The following is a 16,224-nucleotide window of genomic DNA, read 5'->3' on the forward strand; positions in this document are numbered from 1 at the left end:
GCTAGAGAGAAACAAAAAGACATTTTCACATGTGACAATTTGCCAAAACCATCTTATTGTGAACATCGGCAGATTTTCTGTTTAGAAGGCTGGTAAACTTTCAGTTTTGGCTAATTATTTTTTTTAATGTTATTGTAACCATGTCATATGTAAAAAATAATAACATAATGAAGATGTAAACATGTAAAATATTTTAATGCAAGTTGAAGACAGGCATAATAATCCAAGATTATCTTTATTTTTTTATTTTTCCACACTTAGGAGTGATCCAACATAAATGCTTAGAAGGTTTTTTTTTTATTCTATTATGTTTTACTGTATTTTTTTTGTCAGTGTAGTGGATCATTTAAGTTTAAGGATCATTCATCACTCAAAAACAGCAAGACTGAAAAATATTCAATAAAAAAAAGAAAAATCTCCCTTTTTGTCATCTCCTTCGCTTAAGTGTACAGTATTTTATTCAAAGTAACCCATTTCGCATTTCCTACATCAATTCCTTTCAGTCTGTGCATGTTAGCAGCCTTCATGTGACAAAAACAAAAAAAAAATATCTGCAATAATAAATTAATGTCTTGGGATTTAAAAATTAAAACAGAATAAATTAAGTGTGGACCCGTCCAGCTCCAGCTGCAGCATCACTTCTCCGTGAGAGACAGCTGCAGGATTCTCTCCAGCTCCTCCTCTTCCTCCTTACGCTTCCTGGAACAGAAAGACGAACTGGGTTTAACAGATTTCACCACTCAAAGTTTTTGTGGATTCAATGTCTTCAGTGTTTATGCAGGAAAGGTTTGACTGGACACATTATCGTCTCTAATATGGGAGCTACACGCAGCAAAGAAGGTGTGTTTGTAGAGCTCAGACATGGAAAAACTACAGTTTAACCAATCATTTATCAGCTTGGAGTAAAAAAAGAAATGTTTACAGAAGTAGTCAGAAGTCATCGTTTTCATCTTACATCTTAGTGGACGAATGTTGAACAGTTTTTCTTTATAATGCATCTTAATGCAATATACTCTATATATAATATACTTGTGATGTAAATTGTCTATGGCCCTCTGTATGCTTTGCAATTCATTTAGCCAGTTACATTGTTTCTAAACAGCAATAAACTGTTAACGAGATGAATTTTCATCACCCCAGTGATAGTAATGAACATAAACAGCACAGCAAACAAATAGCTGCAGGAATGAAGGACTGGGTGCTCTGGTGAAGTTTAAGGATGTAGTGCGAGTGAGTAAACACAAAATACGTCTCTTCCTCAACTGCCATGCATGCAGACATCCGTCACTCACTCACAGAAGGATCAGATCACAATCTGTCAACACGAACGTTTTGCCTGAGGTGACCGCCAGGCAGCCCCCCCCCCACTGCCCCCCACCTGTCATTCTCCTCCTGCTCCCTGCACGACAGCTCCATGGCGAGCCGCAGCTGCTCGTCGAAGCTGGACGCCACGCCGAAGGGGCCGGAGGAAAGCCTCGGGTTGGTGGCGGCGCTGTAGGAGAGCGGCGAGTTGGAGGCGGGGTCCTGCGGGGACATGGAGGGGGGCAGGCTGGGGTCGGCCGTGTCTTCTCCCTCTCTGCTGGCCAGAGAGATGGAGAGCGACTCCTGGATCGCCCTGAGAGGAGGCAGACAAAGTTGTCTAAGACGGTTGTTTTCAGTGTCCTTCTGCTTAAACTCCAGTAGAGGATAAAAGAGAAGTGCTGCTCTCTTGAGAAGAGAGAAAAAGCTAATTACTGAACTCTATTTAATATCTTTCCTTAAATTACAGCTCATGCCAGAAGTTCTCCTGAAGAAAAAAAGATTAAGACATCATTAGAATATTAATTCCCCACACATTCAACTATTTATTCTCTAAATTACTAATCCATTTAAAAAAAAAAAAAAAAAAAAAACTAATTATTCTCTACTAACAGTGGAGAAAAGCCACAGTTCCAGTAGAGTGATGACTGCAGCAGGTAAAATCCTCTCACCTCTCCAGCTGAGAGTCCTCCTCATACAGCGGAGACTGCGGCCCCGGGCGGCTGTTCGTCAGCGCCTCCCAGATGGTCACCTGGAAATTTAGAAGCAAATGGTTCCTGGCTTTAGACAAAAGAAGTGCTTGCTCAGAGTTCAATGTTCGACTAAGAGCAGCATCTACAGTGTTAAAAAGAGCTCTGCGCTTTCCAACTCAAGGAGGAAAAACAGATGCAAAGACGCAGGCAAATGAAGAAACGCTGCTGCTTCTGCAGAAGCTACGCCAGACTGGACCAACAACGCCAATGACGTAACATTTTTATGCTGAATTATTGGTATTTATAACTAGATATAGGGAGAACATGTCAAAAGCAGTTTTCTGAATTAATTTAACGTCTCAAGTCAACAATAAACTTACTTTTTACTTGACTTAAAAATTTTCACATGACTCTGTCAGTGTTTTTAATCCAGCCTTTGGAGTACAGTCAGGCATCTTGAACTTTTGCACATTTTATCATGTATTTCATTTAGCAAAGTAGCAAATTATTGTGAAGTTGAACTAAAATTATGCAAACAATCATCTACTCTCAAACTATTTTCTATGGAAACATCCACAGACAAACATCTGTTAGTTGTGCTCTGTACAGTCAGCCTTTTTGAAAGACTATGGACACAGCAAACATAAGGAAGAAGGCAAGCGTTTTACAGAACCCAAAATAAATGTCTTTGACCTGAATGTCAGAGGCTCAGCATTGTGGAAACATGACGTCGCTACGAAAACATGTTGCAGCGACATCATGCTGCGTCAAAGCAATTCTAAGAGGCTAAACGACGACCTTAAAAACTCAGGAAAAATCACAGGGGAACCATTTAGATCCCAGCACAGTTATGAGGTACAATGGCCCAGTCAAAGTCCAGAGCTTAGTCCAGGTGGACTTGATATTTAAAAGATGCTTTACATTTGCTAAATGTGTGAAAGGCGGTAGAGACGCACAACAAAACAGAGATGGTTCAACAAAATATTGGCTCAGGGGGGGATTAATAACAGGGTCTGCCGCACTTTTTGGATTTTTATATTAAAATTTTTTGAAACTTTGCAATTTTCCTGTGACTTTACAAGTTTGTGTTACCTTGAGTTTGACTAATACATGAAATCACAGGTTATAAAGGAGACATAGGAGAAAAGAACCACAAAATATCTCCACTGATACGTCTCCAAATGCTGAGGAATCTTCCTAATTAGTTGTGTTATTTTAACCATAACAAATTCCGCACAAATCCTTATCTACGTTTTTTTATTTTTTTTTTATTTTACAAATAGTTCAGGAATATATGGGTTGTGTCATTAAGGTGCACAAAGATAAGGAGGGAATCTCGAGTGTCACTGCGAAAAACTCAATACCTGCATTCAGTCACACACAAGGCTGCATCACATTACAGTGAACAACAGCCCAGCTGCTTCAGTTCACAAGTCTATAAGAATATTTATTCTAGTAAATGAAACTGCAGAATAAAATCTATAAACCTCCGACATCAACAGCAACATGCTGCACAACAATCATCAGATCTCTGCGCAGAACTCCATAAACGTTTTCGATCCGCCTTGCAGACATTCTTCATGGTCTATTGGCGAAGCCGCTGCTCTTCTTTATCACTCACTTTTTATTACTGGCACCACATTTCATCACATTCTGCTTGTTATAATAAAGCAATCCATCAATAAATCTACTCGTTTATCTATGCTGTCCAAAGTCTCCCCGACTGTCTGAGCCAAACTGAAGGCGCTGTACTCGTTGCGCCGGGCTGATTACGGCGGCGCTCGCACCTGATCGCTTTCGGTGCCGGCGTCCAGCAGACTCTGCTGGATGGCGAACTGCAGCAGGTTGTCGTCCTCGTCCCTCAGCGGCTCGCTGCGGCCCGGCCCGAGGGTGGTGTAATCTGGAGGGGGCTCGAACACCGAGGGGTCCACCTCGCAATGGAAGTCAGGGGGAAGCTGACCTGAGGAGGAAACGGGATGCGTTCATGATTCGATGCGTTAAAACGCCCCTGCAGGCGGGAGGGAGTGGGAGCGCAGCTGTAATTAGCTACAGATGCAATTTGTTTTTGTGCTGAAAAAACATATTGCTCGACTCCCCTGGTAAAGAAGTACAAAAAGATGTCAAATAAATTAGTCTTTTATTGTAGGTGAATTATCCCAGGATAAAATTTCAAAAATTTCAGCCATTAATCTGATTACCTTTGGGGGGGAGGGGGGAAGTACAGAAATAACTTCGACTGTTTTAAGCCAGTTCCACCTGGAGATTTTTTTGCCCCAAAGCTCAGCCTCTCATACAGAGCGTCTTCTTTAAAGTTTCAGTAGAGCCCTGCAAACTCCACGTTTGTAATAACAAACACGTGGATAACAGGATTTGTGATAACAGGATAGAACATTTTCTTCTATCATGTAAATTGCATCTAACAGTTGCTATGGAGACCAGACCACCCCAAGATGCCACTCTTTGCTGCAGTCCTCAAACTGAGAGGTTAGGAGATTTTGTTTTTAAACACTTAGCGTTCCTCTTACCGTTTCTTCTGGAAAGATAAACTTCAGTCTTTTCGATTTTTAAATTATTGCTCTGACTGTTGATGCAAGTTTGGACAATTTCCCTATAGTACGTTCCTAACTCATGAAGATCAACTTAGACATACCTTACTTAAATATGTTCTCATGTTTGTCCCATTTTGAAGAGTGGCGACGACAAATGTGTTACTTCAAATTTACACCCCAGGGAAACAAGGTTAACAGATTAAAAGTTCCTACATGCTCATTGAATTTAAAAGTAAAGCATAAGCTCACTTTATAAGAACAGGTGAGCAAAAATGTTTTGTTACAGGTAATTACATTAAAAAATAGCAAATTATTTTCCACTGAAATGCTCTCAAAATAAAGGTTTGGCACCGATTATTTTCCAGTAAACGAGGAGGGTGCTGCTCAGATGAATGTCATCAGTGTTTACTGCGTGTGTTGGGAGTCGTAGTTACCCCGAGTTCTCTGCAGTTCTCCAGGGTCCTCTGGCTGGTGAACAATCACAGAGCTGACCGGCTCGTCGCAGCCACACAGATTACTGAACGTCACTCTGGCATTCAACACGTGAAACAGAGGAATCTCTGAGGAGGCAGAAAGAGAAAATACTGAAATGGGAAGGTGCAGCTGAGTGGGTTTCCTTTGGCCGTTATTCTACTGGAACAAGCAACGTTTCCAAACTAAAGCTCCAGGGCTTTAAAAAAAAAAAAAAAAAAGCCAAAGTCACAGAGAAGCTTCCTGCAGAGTTGAAACGTCCCATCAGATATGCAGCCAATGACATCACTCACCTATCTTCACAGGGAAGCCCGGCGGGAGCCGCAGGGTGATGAAGTCCCGCAGTTTAGCAAAGTGAGCGTTCGAGATGGCCATGAGGTCGATGATGGGCGTCACCTGCTCAGCCAGGGACAGAGGGTGTTTCTCACTCAGCCAAAGTGTGGCTTTAAACCTAAAAGACAAAATAAGAGACAAATGTAGTGCAATAATGATAATAAACGTGACTGACCTGATGCTGCTCTGCCTTCACCAAACCTCTGCACTTTGCTTGTGAGCTCGACGGGGCGTCCGATGTCCCGGCCATTCAGGTTGAACTCCGGGTTGAAGTATTCCTCGGCTGTGATGGCTGTGGGGTTGTTAGGACTGGCACACTGGGACACGTTGCTCTGACAGGAACATGCGCACACACACACAGAGGCAGTGGTGAGTGTATGTGAAAGGATGAACGAGGTCGCGTGTGGGGAAGAATGTGCGCCGCTGAGGCTCCATTACCCCGTCGTGAGCCGTGTGCTGCTCTGCAATCCCCAGGAAGGACTGAAGGGGAGTCTTTGAGCCTGAGAAAAACAGGAAAAATACCCGTTTTAATCAATACGTTTTAATCTACAGCGCAGCCAAACCTCTGCTCTGTTTGCCTCTATGTTGATAAAGTGACACACACACCATGACGGTTTTTTTTACCTACCAACAAGCCTGAGATGTAAAGTAAATACAGTTTCTTTTGTCCAAATAAGTACAAAACAATTTAAAGCCATATACACAAATCTGACAAAATACACAAACTGGGCAGTATATGAATAAAAATAAGTAGTTTAATGTGTCAGCAGTGACAAATTCATCCTACCAAGATTTTGCTCCTAAATCACACAGATAGTTTTCTGTCTCACCTTTGCTTCTGGACTTGTCCTGGTCTGATAAATGCTCCGTCCTCGAGCGGGTCACCAGCTCCACATTGGTGGCGCTGTAAACCTGGACACAAACAGAGACACCATGGACGACATGTCTTCTCACACTTTCAGCATCAGACAAAAATGTCTGGAGTGACAGTGAAACCTAGAAAAACAGATCTTGTTTTGTGCAGACAAACTAAAATATAGAAACTGTTTCTTTTACAACCTCAAGAGCTTCTCGTATAAAAAAAAATATGATGACAATGATTGGACAAAAACAAGAACAACAAACAATATAGGTTAGTTGTTATGAGACCAGAAGGAACTTTGATTAAAAAAAAAAACAACAAAAAAAACTAAACAAATAAGTATTTAAGTATGTAGAAGTGTCCTTTTGTGAGTTTAGCTGTGATCATCACATCTTTTAGCTCCTCTTAGAAATCAGTCTGGAGTATTTTGGCAGTGGGGAACTCTTCTTCCCCCACACTGCTCTGAAACAAAACATTTGTCAACTTTAAACAGAAATAAGTTCAAACATATAATTTAGACGAATCAAAATAAAACCAGTTCTATGTGGTAAACCCATCGACGTCGGGTTGGAGCGTCAGCCTCCTTACCTTGGCATCGTAACCGCTGACGACCTCGGTCTTCTCAGAACGCCAGCCCCAGATCCCCGACTTATTCCTGAGACAAATACGAAAACGCAGGCCAAACTCTTAAGTGAGGCCGTCATCAATATTTCCATTTTAACTCTGCAAAAGTGATGCTTGGGCATTCAGTCGTTACCGCTCAAAGGAAATGTTGCGCGTGTTGAGGTGCGTGGAGACGATGGGCGACGTGAGCCTCTGGGCCGTGTTCTCCTGCGACGGCTGCATGGCCGCCAGAAGGGACGGCGCATCACGAGGGGACAGCACGAGCGGCTCCGTGTACACCACCTGCTTCTCGTGGTCCACCTCCATCACCACGGCTCCGTCGTCTGAGCAGAGAGACGGACAGGCTGCGAATCCCCTCCGTTCATTCGCTCACTTATGCATTTACGTCACACACCTCCACCCTTGAAAATGTAGCTGCGCCGTCCTTTCAGCCAAGTCATGTGTTCAAAGCCCAGTAGGGTGGTGTCAACACGGAGGCACGAGCCGCTTTTCCAAACCCGGTAGACGTCACTGGGGCAAACCTTAGACACCAGGGGTACTGCACAGAGACAGGAGGGAGAGGATGGGGCTTCCTTCAAAACATGTGAGAGAGAGAGCAAGAAACACATAACCAAAGAAGAGGTAATAGAAGAAAATCTTGCTTTATCTTTTTCACCAGCGCTTCAAATACATTAATCTGATTAGTCCGAGTAGCTCCTTGCTTTCTAAATGCCTCAGACTGAGGAGAGTGTTGCCTAAAAATGCTTAGCAGGATGATCCTCCTGCTTTCTCAGCATTGATTTTTCCCTCCCCGGTTTCTAAAAGGGAGCTGCTGCTTTTAAACAGGCCAAGGACTTCACAGTCATGAGGCAAACCCTGAGAAGCCAAGAATTTTGTAAAACAGTTTCATCTCTACCTAAACTAAAAATTATCTCTTTATGAAGCGGGAGCTTAACTTAAAACTAATTTAAACTGAAACCTTGCAAATCAAAGACACCGTCTCACTTCTGATTAGTCATTTTGATTAGAAATGCACAGATCAGACTTTTTACATGTCATGTACTCTCTGACATGCCGATTCCAATTTTGACCAATTCTGATTCATTTTTCTTCAGACAGATGACAGATTAAGTTTAATTAGATGGACAAGTTTTAAACACAACAAAAAAAATTGAATGACAAGATGACCACCACTCATACATCACAGTATTTTCTAAACCATTATCTAATTTTTAATCAATTTAAAAAAGTGCTAAATTTTTAGTTTCATTTCTTTGAGAGAAAAAAATTAACTAATTTTTCTTTTTTTTTTTTGTTTTTACTGTGGATCTCCAATCAGAGGGAACTAAATCTACCAGTTCCAATCTCTGCTGTGTTAATTGGTGCATGTTTATTTAGGGCTCACAAGTTTTCGCCTCTTTTTCCAAAAGGTGTAAATTCAATATAGACACAGTCTGCTGCTCAGGGGAGCTGTCCAGCTGCAGTGGTGCTGAAATTTACCTCAGTGTGGGAAACCTGAAATCCACTCACCCCAGCTGGTGAACTCCCACTTCATCTCCACGTAAAAGTCCCGCGCCTGGAGAGACAGGAAAAGGATGTTCACATGGTGACCGTCCTCATCTAATGAAGACGCTGAGAGTTTTTGGCAGCATGTCGGAAATATTGTTTAAAATGGAAAAGCCACCCTGGCAGTCAAGTGTAGAGCTCTTGCTTCACTGGAAGCATCTTAGAGAAAGACTTTGGAACAGCACAGAAGAGTGCATTGATAAAGGAGATGAGGAATTTAGATGCTAAAGGATGATTTTTACCTGTCTCAGTTTGCTGAGCAGCTCTGGGATGCCCGCCAGTCTCTCTGTAGCTCGTTTAAAGTCTCTGTACTGAAGCACCAGCTGCACCAGCTCTGGGTCCCCGGTGCTCACCGCCTCCTGCAAGACTGAAGCAAATGTCCGGGTGATTAACTCACAGCAACCTCAGGACATGAAGCAAAACAGCAGCAGCAGCAGCAGCAGCTTGAAGCACTCACTGGTCCAGCCCTGCGTGTTGCAGTGCGTCGGGTCCGCAGAGTACCTGAGCAGCACCCGGGTGGACTCCAGGTGACCCAGACAGACAGCCAGCTCCAGCGGGGTGCGCCCCCGTGGATCCAGGCGCTGAACATCCTGCTGCATGTCCAACACACACACACAGACACACACAAGCTGCGTCAGCGCACTGCGGCGCGACATATAATAAAGCGCACCTGTAGAAACCCACCACCCACAGAGACTCACTTCTTTCTTCTGCAGCTCTCTGTCCAGCTCTAGGTACTGATTGTTCCAGACGTAAAAATGCAAGGGAAAGGCCTCCTGAGCCATGGCTGACACACTCTTACAAAGACTTTTACAGCCACAAAGATCGCAGTGAAATGGATCGGCACCGCTGGTTAGCTAGCTAGCTTCGGTTTTTACTTAAAAATGTTACACTCCGACAGCAAAAGTTGTGTCACTTAGAAAAAAACCTGCCACTTGGCAACTCTATTGTAGTAACTAACATGAAGCAGCAAAACTATTAGTGGGCTGAGTCTGGAAGGCTAACTCAGCCCACTAGTTAACTAGCAGCTAGCTGGCTAACCTTAGCTAACTAGCCAACAACATTGTTTTCAGCTTCTAATTTCCATACTGCGGGATGAACGGGTTTAACCAACAAACAGCTCACAACAGTGTCCTCTCATTTTTTTTCTTTCTGTTAAATACTTATACTGTAGCAGTTAAGATAATCTAGTTCCAACCGCCGGATATTAAAGTTAGCTAGCTTGTCCCGCTGCCGATGAGAGCATCCTCCGTTTCCATCGCAGTGTTGTAACCAAAATAAAGCAAGATACGGCCCCTCAGTCCGCTTCCACATCCAGGTCACTCCAGTTCAGGGTCTGATGAGAAGATGCCAGCTGCTGCCAATAACGCATCTGTCCAGTGCGCCCTGATCCTCTGCGATCAGCTCCGCCACAATCAAGCTCTCCCAAAGCTGTTGCAACGGTTTATTTAGTTTGAAGGGGCTTTGTTTCCAGGTGGCGGAGAGAGGCTGCTGGGTGGAGCCGGGAGGCAGGATTTCTGTCATCCAGCGATGCAAATCTGTGAGAAAGTACTTCCTCCGGATTTCTTCCCTTCTTGCTTTTTTTTGTTCATAAAAAATTTTCAGATTTAAAAAAAAATGCAAAACTCAATTTAGAAAATATTTCATAAGATCCCCTTTCCTCCTTTTTAAAATCAGAAATTAACTATAATTAGCCACATTTTAAAAGCAGGGTCTAATTTCACCAGCCACACCCAGGTCTGATTACTGTCTGAGCTGAAGAAGCATAAAGTAATTTTATCATTAGAACCTGTTTGACGTGAAGTAGGCTAAAGGAGCAAAAACACCAGCACATCTCAAATGTAAAGAACAGATGAGAAACAACGTCACTGACTTTGTTTCTCAAGGGTTAAAAAAGTAATTTATAACAGCTTGGGACTTAAGTGCTATGAAATACTAGAAACTTTCCCCATTTAAGGTAGTACAAGAGCACATTAGCGTCTATAAGAAAAAAAAACTAACATCTAAAAGTAATGCAAGTCTCACATTTGAAAAAAAGACTTCAGAGAAATCCTACCAACAGTCCAACATGGTGATGGTCTTGGACTGCTTTGCTTCTTCTGGACAACTTGAAGTGAAGGAAACGTAAATCATGCATCAGAAAACCCTGAAAAATAATGGCCACCCATCAGTTTAAGAGCTTGAAGTAAAGCACGTCTGGGTTATGCAACACCAGGAGGGCTAACTAAGTAGCCACTCAAAAACAAGGATTTTGAAGTAGCCTTGTCAAAGTTGGGGCATAGGCCACCTCAAAATCCACCAAAGTGACTGTTTTAAAATAATTCGGCAAGAAGAATGGACCAAGATTGCTTCATAGCAGAATGAAGAACTCATTGCACCAAAGGGTGACGCAGTCAGTTCTGAGTATTGGGGGGGAAATTAGGTCTTCATGTACAATCAGCAAACTTTACGCTCTCAAAAAAAAAAAAAATTCAAACTGCATTTGTTACTTTTATCCCATTAAAATTAGCTTGACAGGTTAGAAGTAAGGCGGAGTCGCCATTTCAACTTGGCAAAGATGCTGAAATCGATGTCAACTTTTTTTTATTTTTCTTGAAAAATAACACAACATGAAGTGAAAAAAGCTTCTGAAAATAATTACAATGCTACACGATCCGTTTATAATCTAAAAGAGGAAGCCAAAAACAAAAAACAGAAACAAAAAATACACATTTACACAAAAGTAAATATTTATATAATTATATTCATTCTTAGGGATATGGCCAGGGGAGCAGTCCGGGAGGAGAGCTTTGTTTCAGTTTTAACACTTAAAGGAAACAAAAACAAATGAGGAAATTCTCCAAATAAAATCTTGCATCTCCACGCAGACAGAGACGAGTGAACAAATGTGACTACTTCCCCCTCTCCCCCCAATCCATTAAAAAAAAGAAAATTGTATCAAAGAGGGGCGGGGAGCAGTTTCATCTACAATATTTTTTGCTTTCAACGTCTGTACAAAAAAAACAAACCAATACGTGTTTCAAAATAATAGCACCTGAAGTTGAACTGCTGTTTGGAAATGCACCATTTATCTGCCAGTGTATCCTTGGCTTTTCCCCTACACTTATTACAACCTGCCCCATCGGCGGGGTGAGGTCTTGTTACTATGTTGATTGCCTACTCACACAGTCTTTGTACCTTCTCGAGCTTTACAACAATGTATACCCCTAACAACTGCTGCAATAAGTCTTTTAATTACAAAGCTGGATGTACAATGGTAAACACAGGCCATCCCAGTAGTCTGATGATTTTGCTTATGTCTAGATAAAAAATAAAAATAAAAATCTCCAAGCATAGCTGTTGTGCATAAAGCAAATGTTGACAATTTAACCCAGACAAGAAAAAAAAAAATCTACTAGAAGCACCCAAATGTAGTTGAAGTCAAAGCGATTCTGTTTTGTCACAATGAAAATAAGATTTTATGATAGATTAGCATAATGGATCAATTATTTATATCCCACGGATGCAACTCAAAGTCTTTGCTAATTCTGAAAGGCAAGAGTTTGTGATGAGAGCCAACACTGGTACTTTTTTCACAAAAAAAGAAAAAAAAAAAGTCGAGGCGGCCATCCACAGGACAAACTGAGCTAGTTGATCAGTCTCCCATTCCAGTTAATGAAAAATTATATGCTCTTTCCAAAAGTTATGTCTAAAATGAACAGCAAAAAGGCTCCTGAGCGTCTCTGTAGGTACACAGAAAAAAACAAAAATAAAAGTAAGACGTATTGATCTTGCTTTAACACCTCCCTTTACCAACCACCAGTGAAGCAAGCAAGCGCTCCAGTTCAGACCCCACCCCTCCTGCAGTTCAGTTTCCCTGTAGAGACGGGTCCGGAGACGCGCCCTCTGCTTTTTGCATCTCAAATCACTAAAGCGCAGAGAGAAGGCAGGCGACTAGGATATCCGCTGGATCAGTTTCTCATCTGATAGGCAGTAGAGTGTGTTGACCGACAGCTCAGAGATGAAGGCCTCGCAGGCCTTTCTGGAGACTCCTTTGCAGCCTCGCAGGTCGAGCAGAGAGATGCACGACAGGCGGCGCAGATATTTCAAACACGCGTCAGTCAGTTTGCTGCAGCCTGAAGAGAAACGAAGGCAAAGGTTAAACACGAGGAAATGCAAACCGAGATGTCCGTCCCGCTCTCGGCATCGCTCACCTCCTAGGTTGAGCTCGGTCAGCGTGTTCCGGGTGGACGAGCCGACCGCGGTCAGCAGGTTGATGGAGTGGTCGGTGAGGCTGTTGCAGTGGGACAGATCCAGTTTAGTTAAATGGGGCATGTGGCGGATCACCAGCCGCAGAGTGGGGTCGCTGATGTCCAGACCTGCAAGCCGCAAGCACTGCATGCTCCTCAGCTGGCTGCGGTTGTCACAGCCTGGTGGAAGCAAGTGGAGAAAAAAAGTTGGAGAAGTTATGGTGTTGTGGCCTAAAATCAATACTCTCCTGGACCAAGTATTTTTACTGCCACTTTATTGGGGTTTGGAAAAAAAAAACAATCTGCAAATAAATGAAGTAAACGTGCACTTAAAAGTTATAGAACAAATAAGCAGAAATGAACAAATTTAGAAGTATTTAGTAACGTTCTAATGTCCTCGCAGAACCCAAAATGTTCAAAATGTTGACGCTTTTAAGGGGTAATGAGCTGCTTCTCGACCAGCTCTGAAATGTTCATTTTCTTAACCTCCCCATCTACTTTACTTCTTGTTGCAGTCTGTATGGGGTGGAGTCTAAAGACGACAGGCTGTACACAGAGCAGCGTCTTAAAGGGACATGAGCATAGCCTTCCAATACAGACCCAAAGAAAGACAACTTTTCTTTTCATTTTTTTAAATACTGACATGGGTAAAATCATCAACATCGTCAAATTTTGGTGTCTGTTAAAATTTGTTCCGTCGCCCAGGTCTACATCAACTTTATATTAATATTTTGTCAGGCAGGTCTTGTGATGTACACCTGCAGTCTGAGGCGGCTCTTCTGCTTACCTGGAGGTATGACCAATTCCCTGATCTGTGCGTCTTTGACGCCGTACGCGTTTCGCAGGTCCAGAGAGCGAAGGAGAGGACAGCCGGTGGAGCAGAGAGCTGAAATCGACGACCAGGAACAACCGGACAGCATCAAGTCCTTTAGTCCTGCAAAATGGATAACGGGTCGCATTTGTTTTCATACTGTGGCACTACTAAATAGGACACAATCAAAACGAGGAGTCGAACAAGAGGCTTGTGCTTGAGTCGTACCAGGCAGGCGGCCAATCAGCCAGTTGAGCTGTTTTTTGGAGATGTTCGTCCAGGAGAGGTCGAGTGTGACGGGTTGTCTCTTTATGATGCCTGTGAGGGCCTGAGGGGTCACAGTGCGCTTGATGCTCAGGTCAATTCGGGCCCAGAGCCTTTTATCTAAACACCTACAGACAAAAATAACTCAATAAAACATTTCTGTCAGGCGGCTTATTTCAGCGGCTAAACCCACAGTCCTTCCAAGAGGGGAAATGTCCCACGACTAAATTCATAAAATCAGGCAAAGATGAAATTTAAGAGCATATTTGCCTTAAATTTCAAGTTTGTTTGTAAAACAGAATCAGAGATTAACTATGACTGAAAGGCAGATTGCAAAATGTATACTTTCAGTTTTTACAGATAAGTCTCTTGGATTTTAACTGTTTAAATCCCAGCCACCATTTATAGCTTTTGTCCACAGAGGTGAAGTAAAATCTGTGAAAACAAGTGGCAGAACTTTTTTTCCTCAACTATATCATCCTTACACATTGGAGGCAAGTTAAGTGAAATGTTCTTAGGTACTGCTTTTGTCACCTCACTACTCCTATAAATATCAAACAGCTGAAAGTTGCTCAATGTAATTTGATCAGAGGTCATAATCTGTCAGATTTCCTAAATGTAAACTAGATTACACAGGAAAAAGAAATAGTTTTCTGAAAATACTAATTTACCTATGAATATGAAACAAAGTACTTTTATGGTTATCTCTATAAATAAAGGCAATATTTCACTGCCAAGAAAAATGTACTAATTTTCATTGGTTCAAGCCTAAAATTATGTTTCAAAAAAACAAATCATGGGGGAGCAATAAGAGTACAAAGGGGTGTAAGAGAGAAATTACTTACAGCCTTTGTTTTGACACCCAAACTGCATTTTGTTGCCCGTTAATTATCAAACTCAGAAAAGATTTTAATAAACGTTAGCATGTGAAATATTGACCAGATGAGTAAGAATCTGGGATAAATGTGAAACGGAGAATCTGAAGTTCACACTTTAGGGTGAAACCTTCTGTAGCTTATTGTTAAAACTCCTCATAAGTAGAAGTCGACTTGACTTCTCACTGATGAATGAAACCAAATTGTGAGCGACTCATCGTTCTGTAGCTCGTGTCTGCAAATTTAAATTAGACCAGAATAGACTCTGGTATTTACATGACAAGTTGGCCAGAAAAGCAAAAAACGAGTTTAAGTGAGAGAAAATGAAAGGAGGTGAAACTAGTCAAACTGTTAATCGGATCTACAATAACTGTGTGAACAGGTCTTACCATTTGTACCAGTTCTTGCAGACCGCCATGCAGACACACAGATCCGTTCGGTTCAAGTAGCGAAAGACGGAGACCCAGACCTCCCTCTCACAGGTCGGCCCGCCCCCGCAGCTCTCCCTGTCCGCGTCCCCCCCTCCTTCCTGCAGGGCGGAGAGGGGGACTCTGAGATGATGAAGCTCAGTCGATGAAGAGGAGGAAGCGCCGTTGCTAAGTTTAGCTGGTCTGGTCGATCTCGTTTGTTTTGATGCTTCCAGCCTGTCCGGGTTGGAAGAATGAGAGTCTGTGTGTCTGCTCCGAGTGCGCGGCGGCGTCACCCGGTTTGTGTTTCGGTCCGGACAAGGCCCTCGATTTCTGATGGGGGGTCTGTGGAGGGCTTTGCTCTGGTTGGCTGCTGCAGAAGCTGCAGTTTGAGGGGCGATGGCCTCTAATTTCGGGACGATCGCTGAGGAGTCCTGTTTTGCTCTGGGCGGCTTTTGAAGCGTCACTTTAATGAACGAGCCGTCTTTGTCCCCTTTTGGAATGTCGTACTCCGTTTCCTCCTCTTCGTCATCCTTTTCTCCTCCGTTTTGGTTGCCCAGTCCACTTCCACACTCGTCCTGTTCTGTGGCGGGCTGCCCTCGCCTCGACTGCGGCCGGTTCTCTTTATCCCCCACCCTCCCGTTGTTCAGCCCGATCTCCTCTTCCTCCATCTCCTCCTCCTCCTCCTCGTCGTCTTCCTCGCTGCTGCTGCTGTTGGTGCTGCTGCTGCTGCTGTCCTCGCTGTCCTCCTCCGGCTTGTGGTGTCTCCCTCCACCTCTGATGCCGCGTCCCGCTCCTCCTCCTCGCAGCCTCACACCTCTTCCGTGCCCCCTGCGGGGCTCTCCTTTGGGATGAAGCACCAGGCCGTGGGAGGACTTCTGCTGCCCAAACGATCCATTACCTCCCAGAATGCTGCTGTGAGACGAACCAGTTGCCCAACCAGAGCCCCGGATTTGGCCCTGAGACAGTCTGTTGACTGGAGAGTGCAAGCGAGAAATCATCCTGGAGCTCAGGAACCGGGGAGAGCGATCTAAACACGCCTGTTTCTTTGGGGGAAAAAAGATAAACAAGGATAAGACATTTTTTAAACACTAATTTCAATCAGTCAAATCTGAATGCAAAACAAAAGCATGGAATGATTAGAGTCAGGGGTGTCCAGAGTTTTTGTCACAAAATCAGCAAATTAAAAGGATCTGAGGGCCAAAGAAGTTTATTTTACCTCATCAACAAAAAGCTAAGAATGCAATAGTTTAAAAAAATAAA

At 43.1% G+C, this 16,224-nt stretch overlaps 2 protein-coding genes across 4 annotated transcripts; both read right to left on the reverse strand.

The window, feature by feature from the left end:
• Window positions 1-304: 304 nt before the first annotated feature.
• On the reverse strand, window positions 305-9,319 carry ankrd13d (ankyrin repeat domain 13 family, member D). Of its 3 annotated transcripts, none has more exons than XM_015032273.1 (16): window positions 9,077-9,319; window positions 8,833-8,968; window positions 8,618-8,742; window positions 8,340-8,385; window positions 7,225-7,368; window positions 6,964-7,153; window positions 6,795-6,861; window positions 6,175-6,256; window positions 5,783-5,844; window positions 5,546-5,676; window positions 5,305-5,462; window positions 4,975-5,100; window positions 3,779-3,951; window positions 1,971-2,050; window positions 1,379-1,615; window positions 305-699 (listed from the first exon to the last, which is right to left on the reverse strand). In XM_015032273.1, exons 1-16 carry the CDS (start codon window positions 9,158-9,160, stop codon window positions 636-638), a joined length of 1,905 nt encoding a protein of 634 aa, XP_014887759.1. In that variant the 5' UTR covers window positions 9,161-9,319; the 3' UTR covers window positions 305-635. The 3 variants fall into 3 exon arrangements, with proteins under 3 accessions (XP_014887759.1, XP_014887920.1, XP_014887845.1); XM_015032434.1 differs by lacking the exon at window positions 305-699 and adding an exon at window positions 1,740-1,786 and having other exon boundaries at window positions 1,523-1,615; XM_015032359.1 differs by lacking the exons at window positions 305-699; window positions 1,379-1,615 and adding an exon at window positions 1,644-1,786.
• Window positions 9,320-11,904: 2,585 nt separating this feature from the next.
• On the reverse strand, window positions 11,905-16,052 carry LOC106934383 (lysine-specific demethylase 2A-like; the record flags this gene model as incomplete). Its single annotated transcript, XM_015018050.1, has 5 exons — window positions 11,905-12,490; window positions 12,569-12,784; window positions 13,392-13,538; window positions 13,644-13,807; window positions 14,944-16,052. Coding segments are annotated over 5 exons (1,818 nt in total), but the record flags the coding sequence as incomplete, so codon positions are not given.
• Window positions 16,053-16,224: the final 172 nt, after the last annotated feature.

The sequence above is a fragment of the Poecilia latipinna genome, unplaced genomic scaffold, assembly GCF_001443285.1.
Source record: "Poecilia latipinna isolate Pla-1442-1.1 unplaced genomic scaffold, P_latipinna-1.0 Scaffold0, whole genome shotgun sequence".
NCBI classification, from domain to species: domain Eukaryota; kingdom Metazoa; phylum Chordata; class Actinopteri; order Cyprinodontiformes; family Poeciliidae; genus Poecilia; species Poecilia latipinna.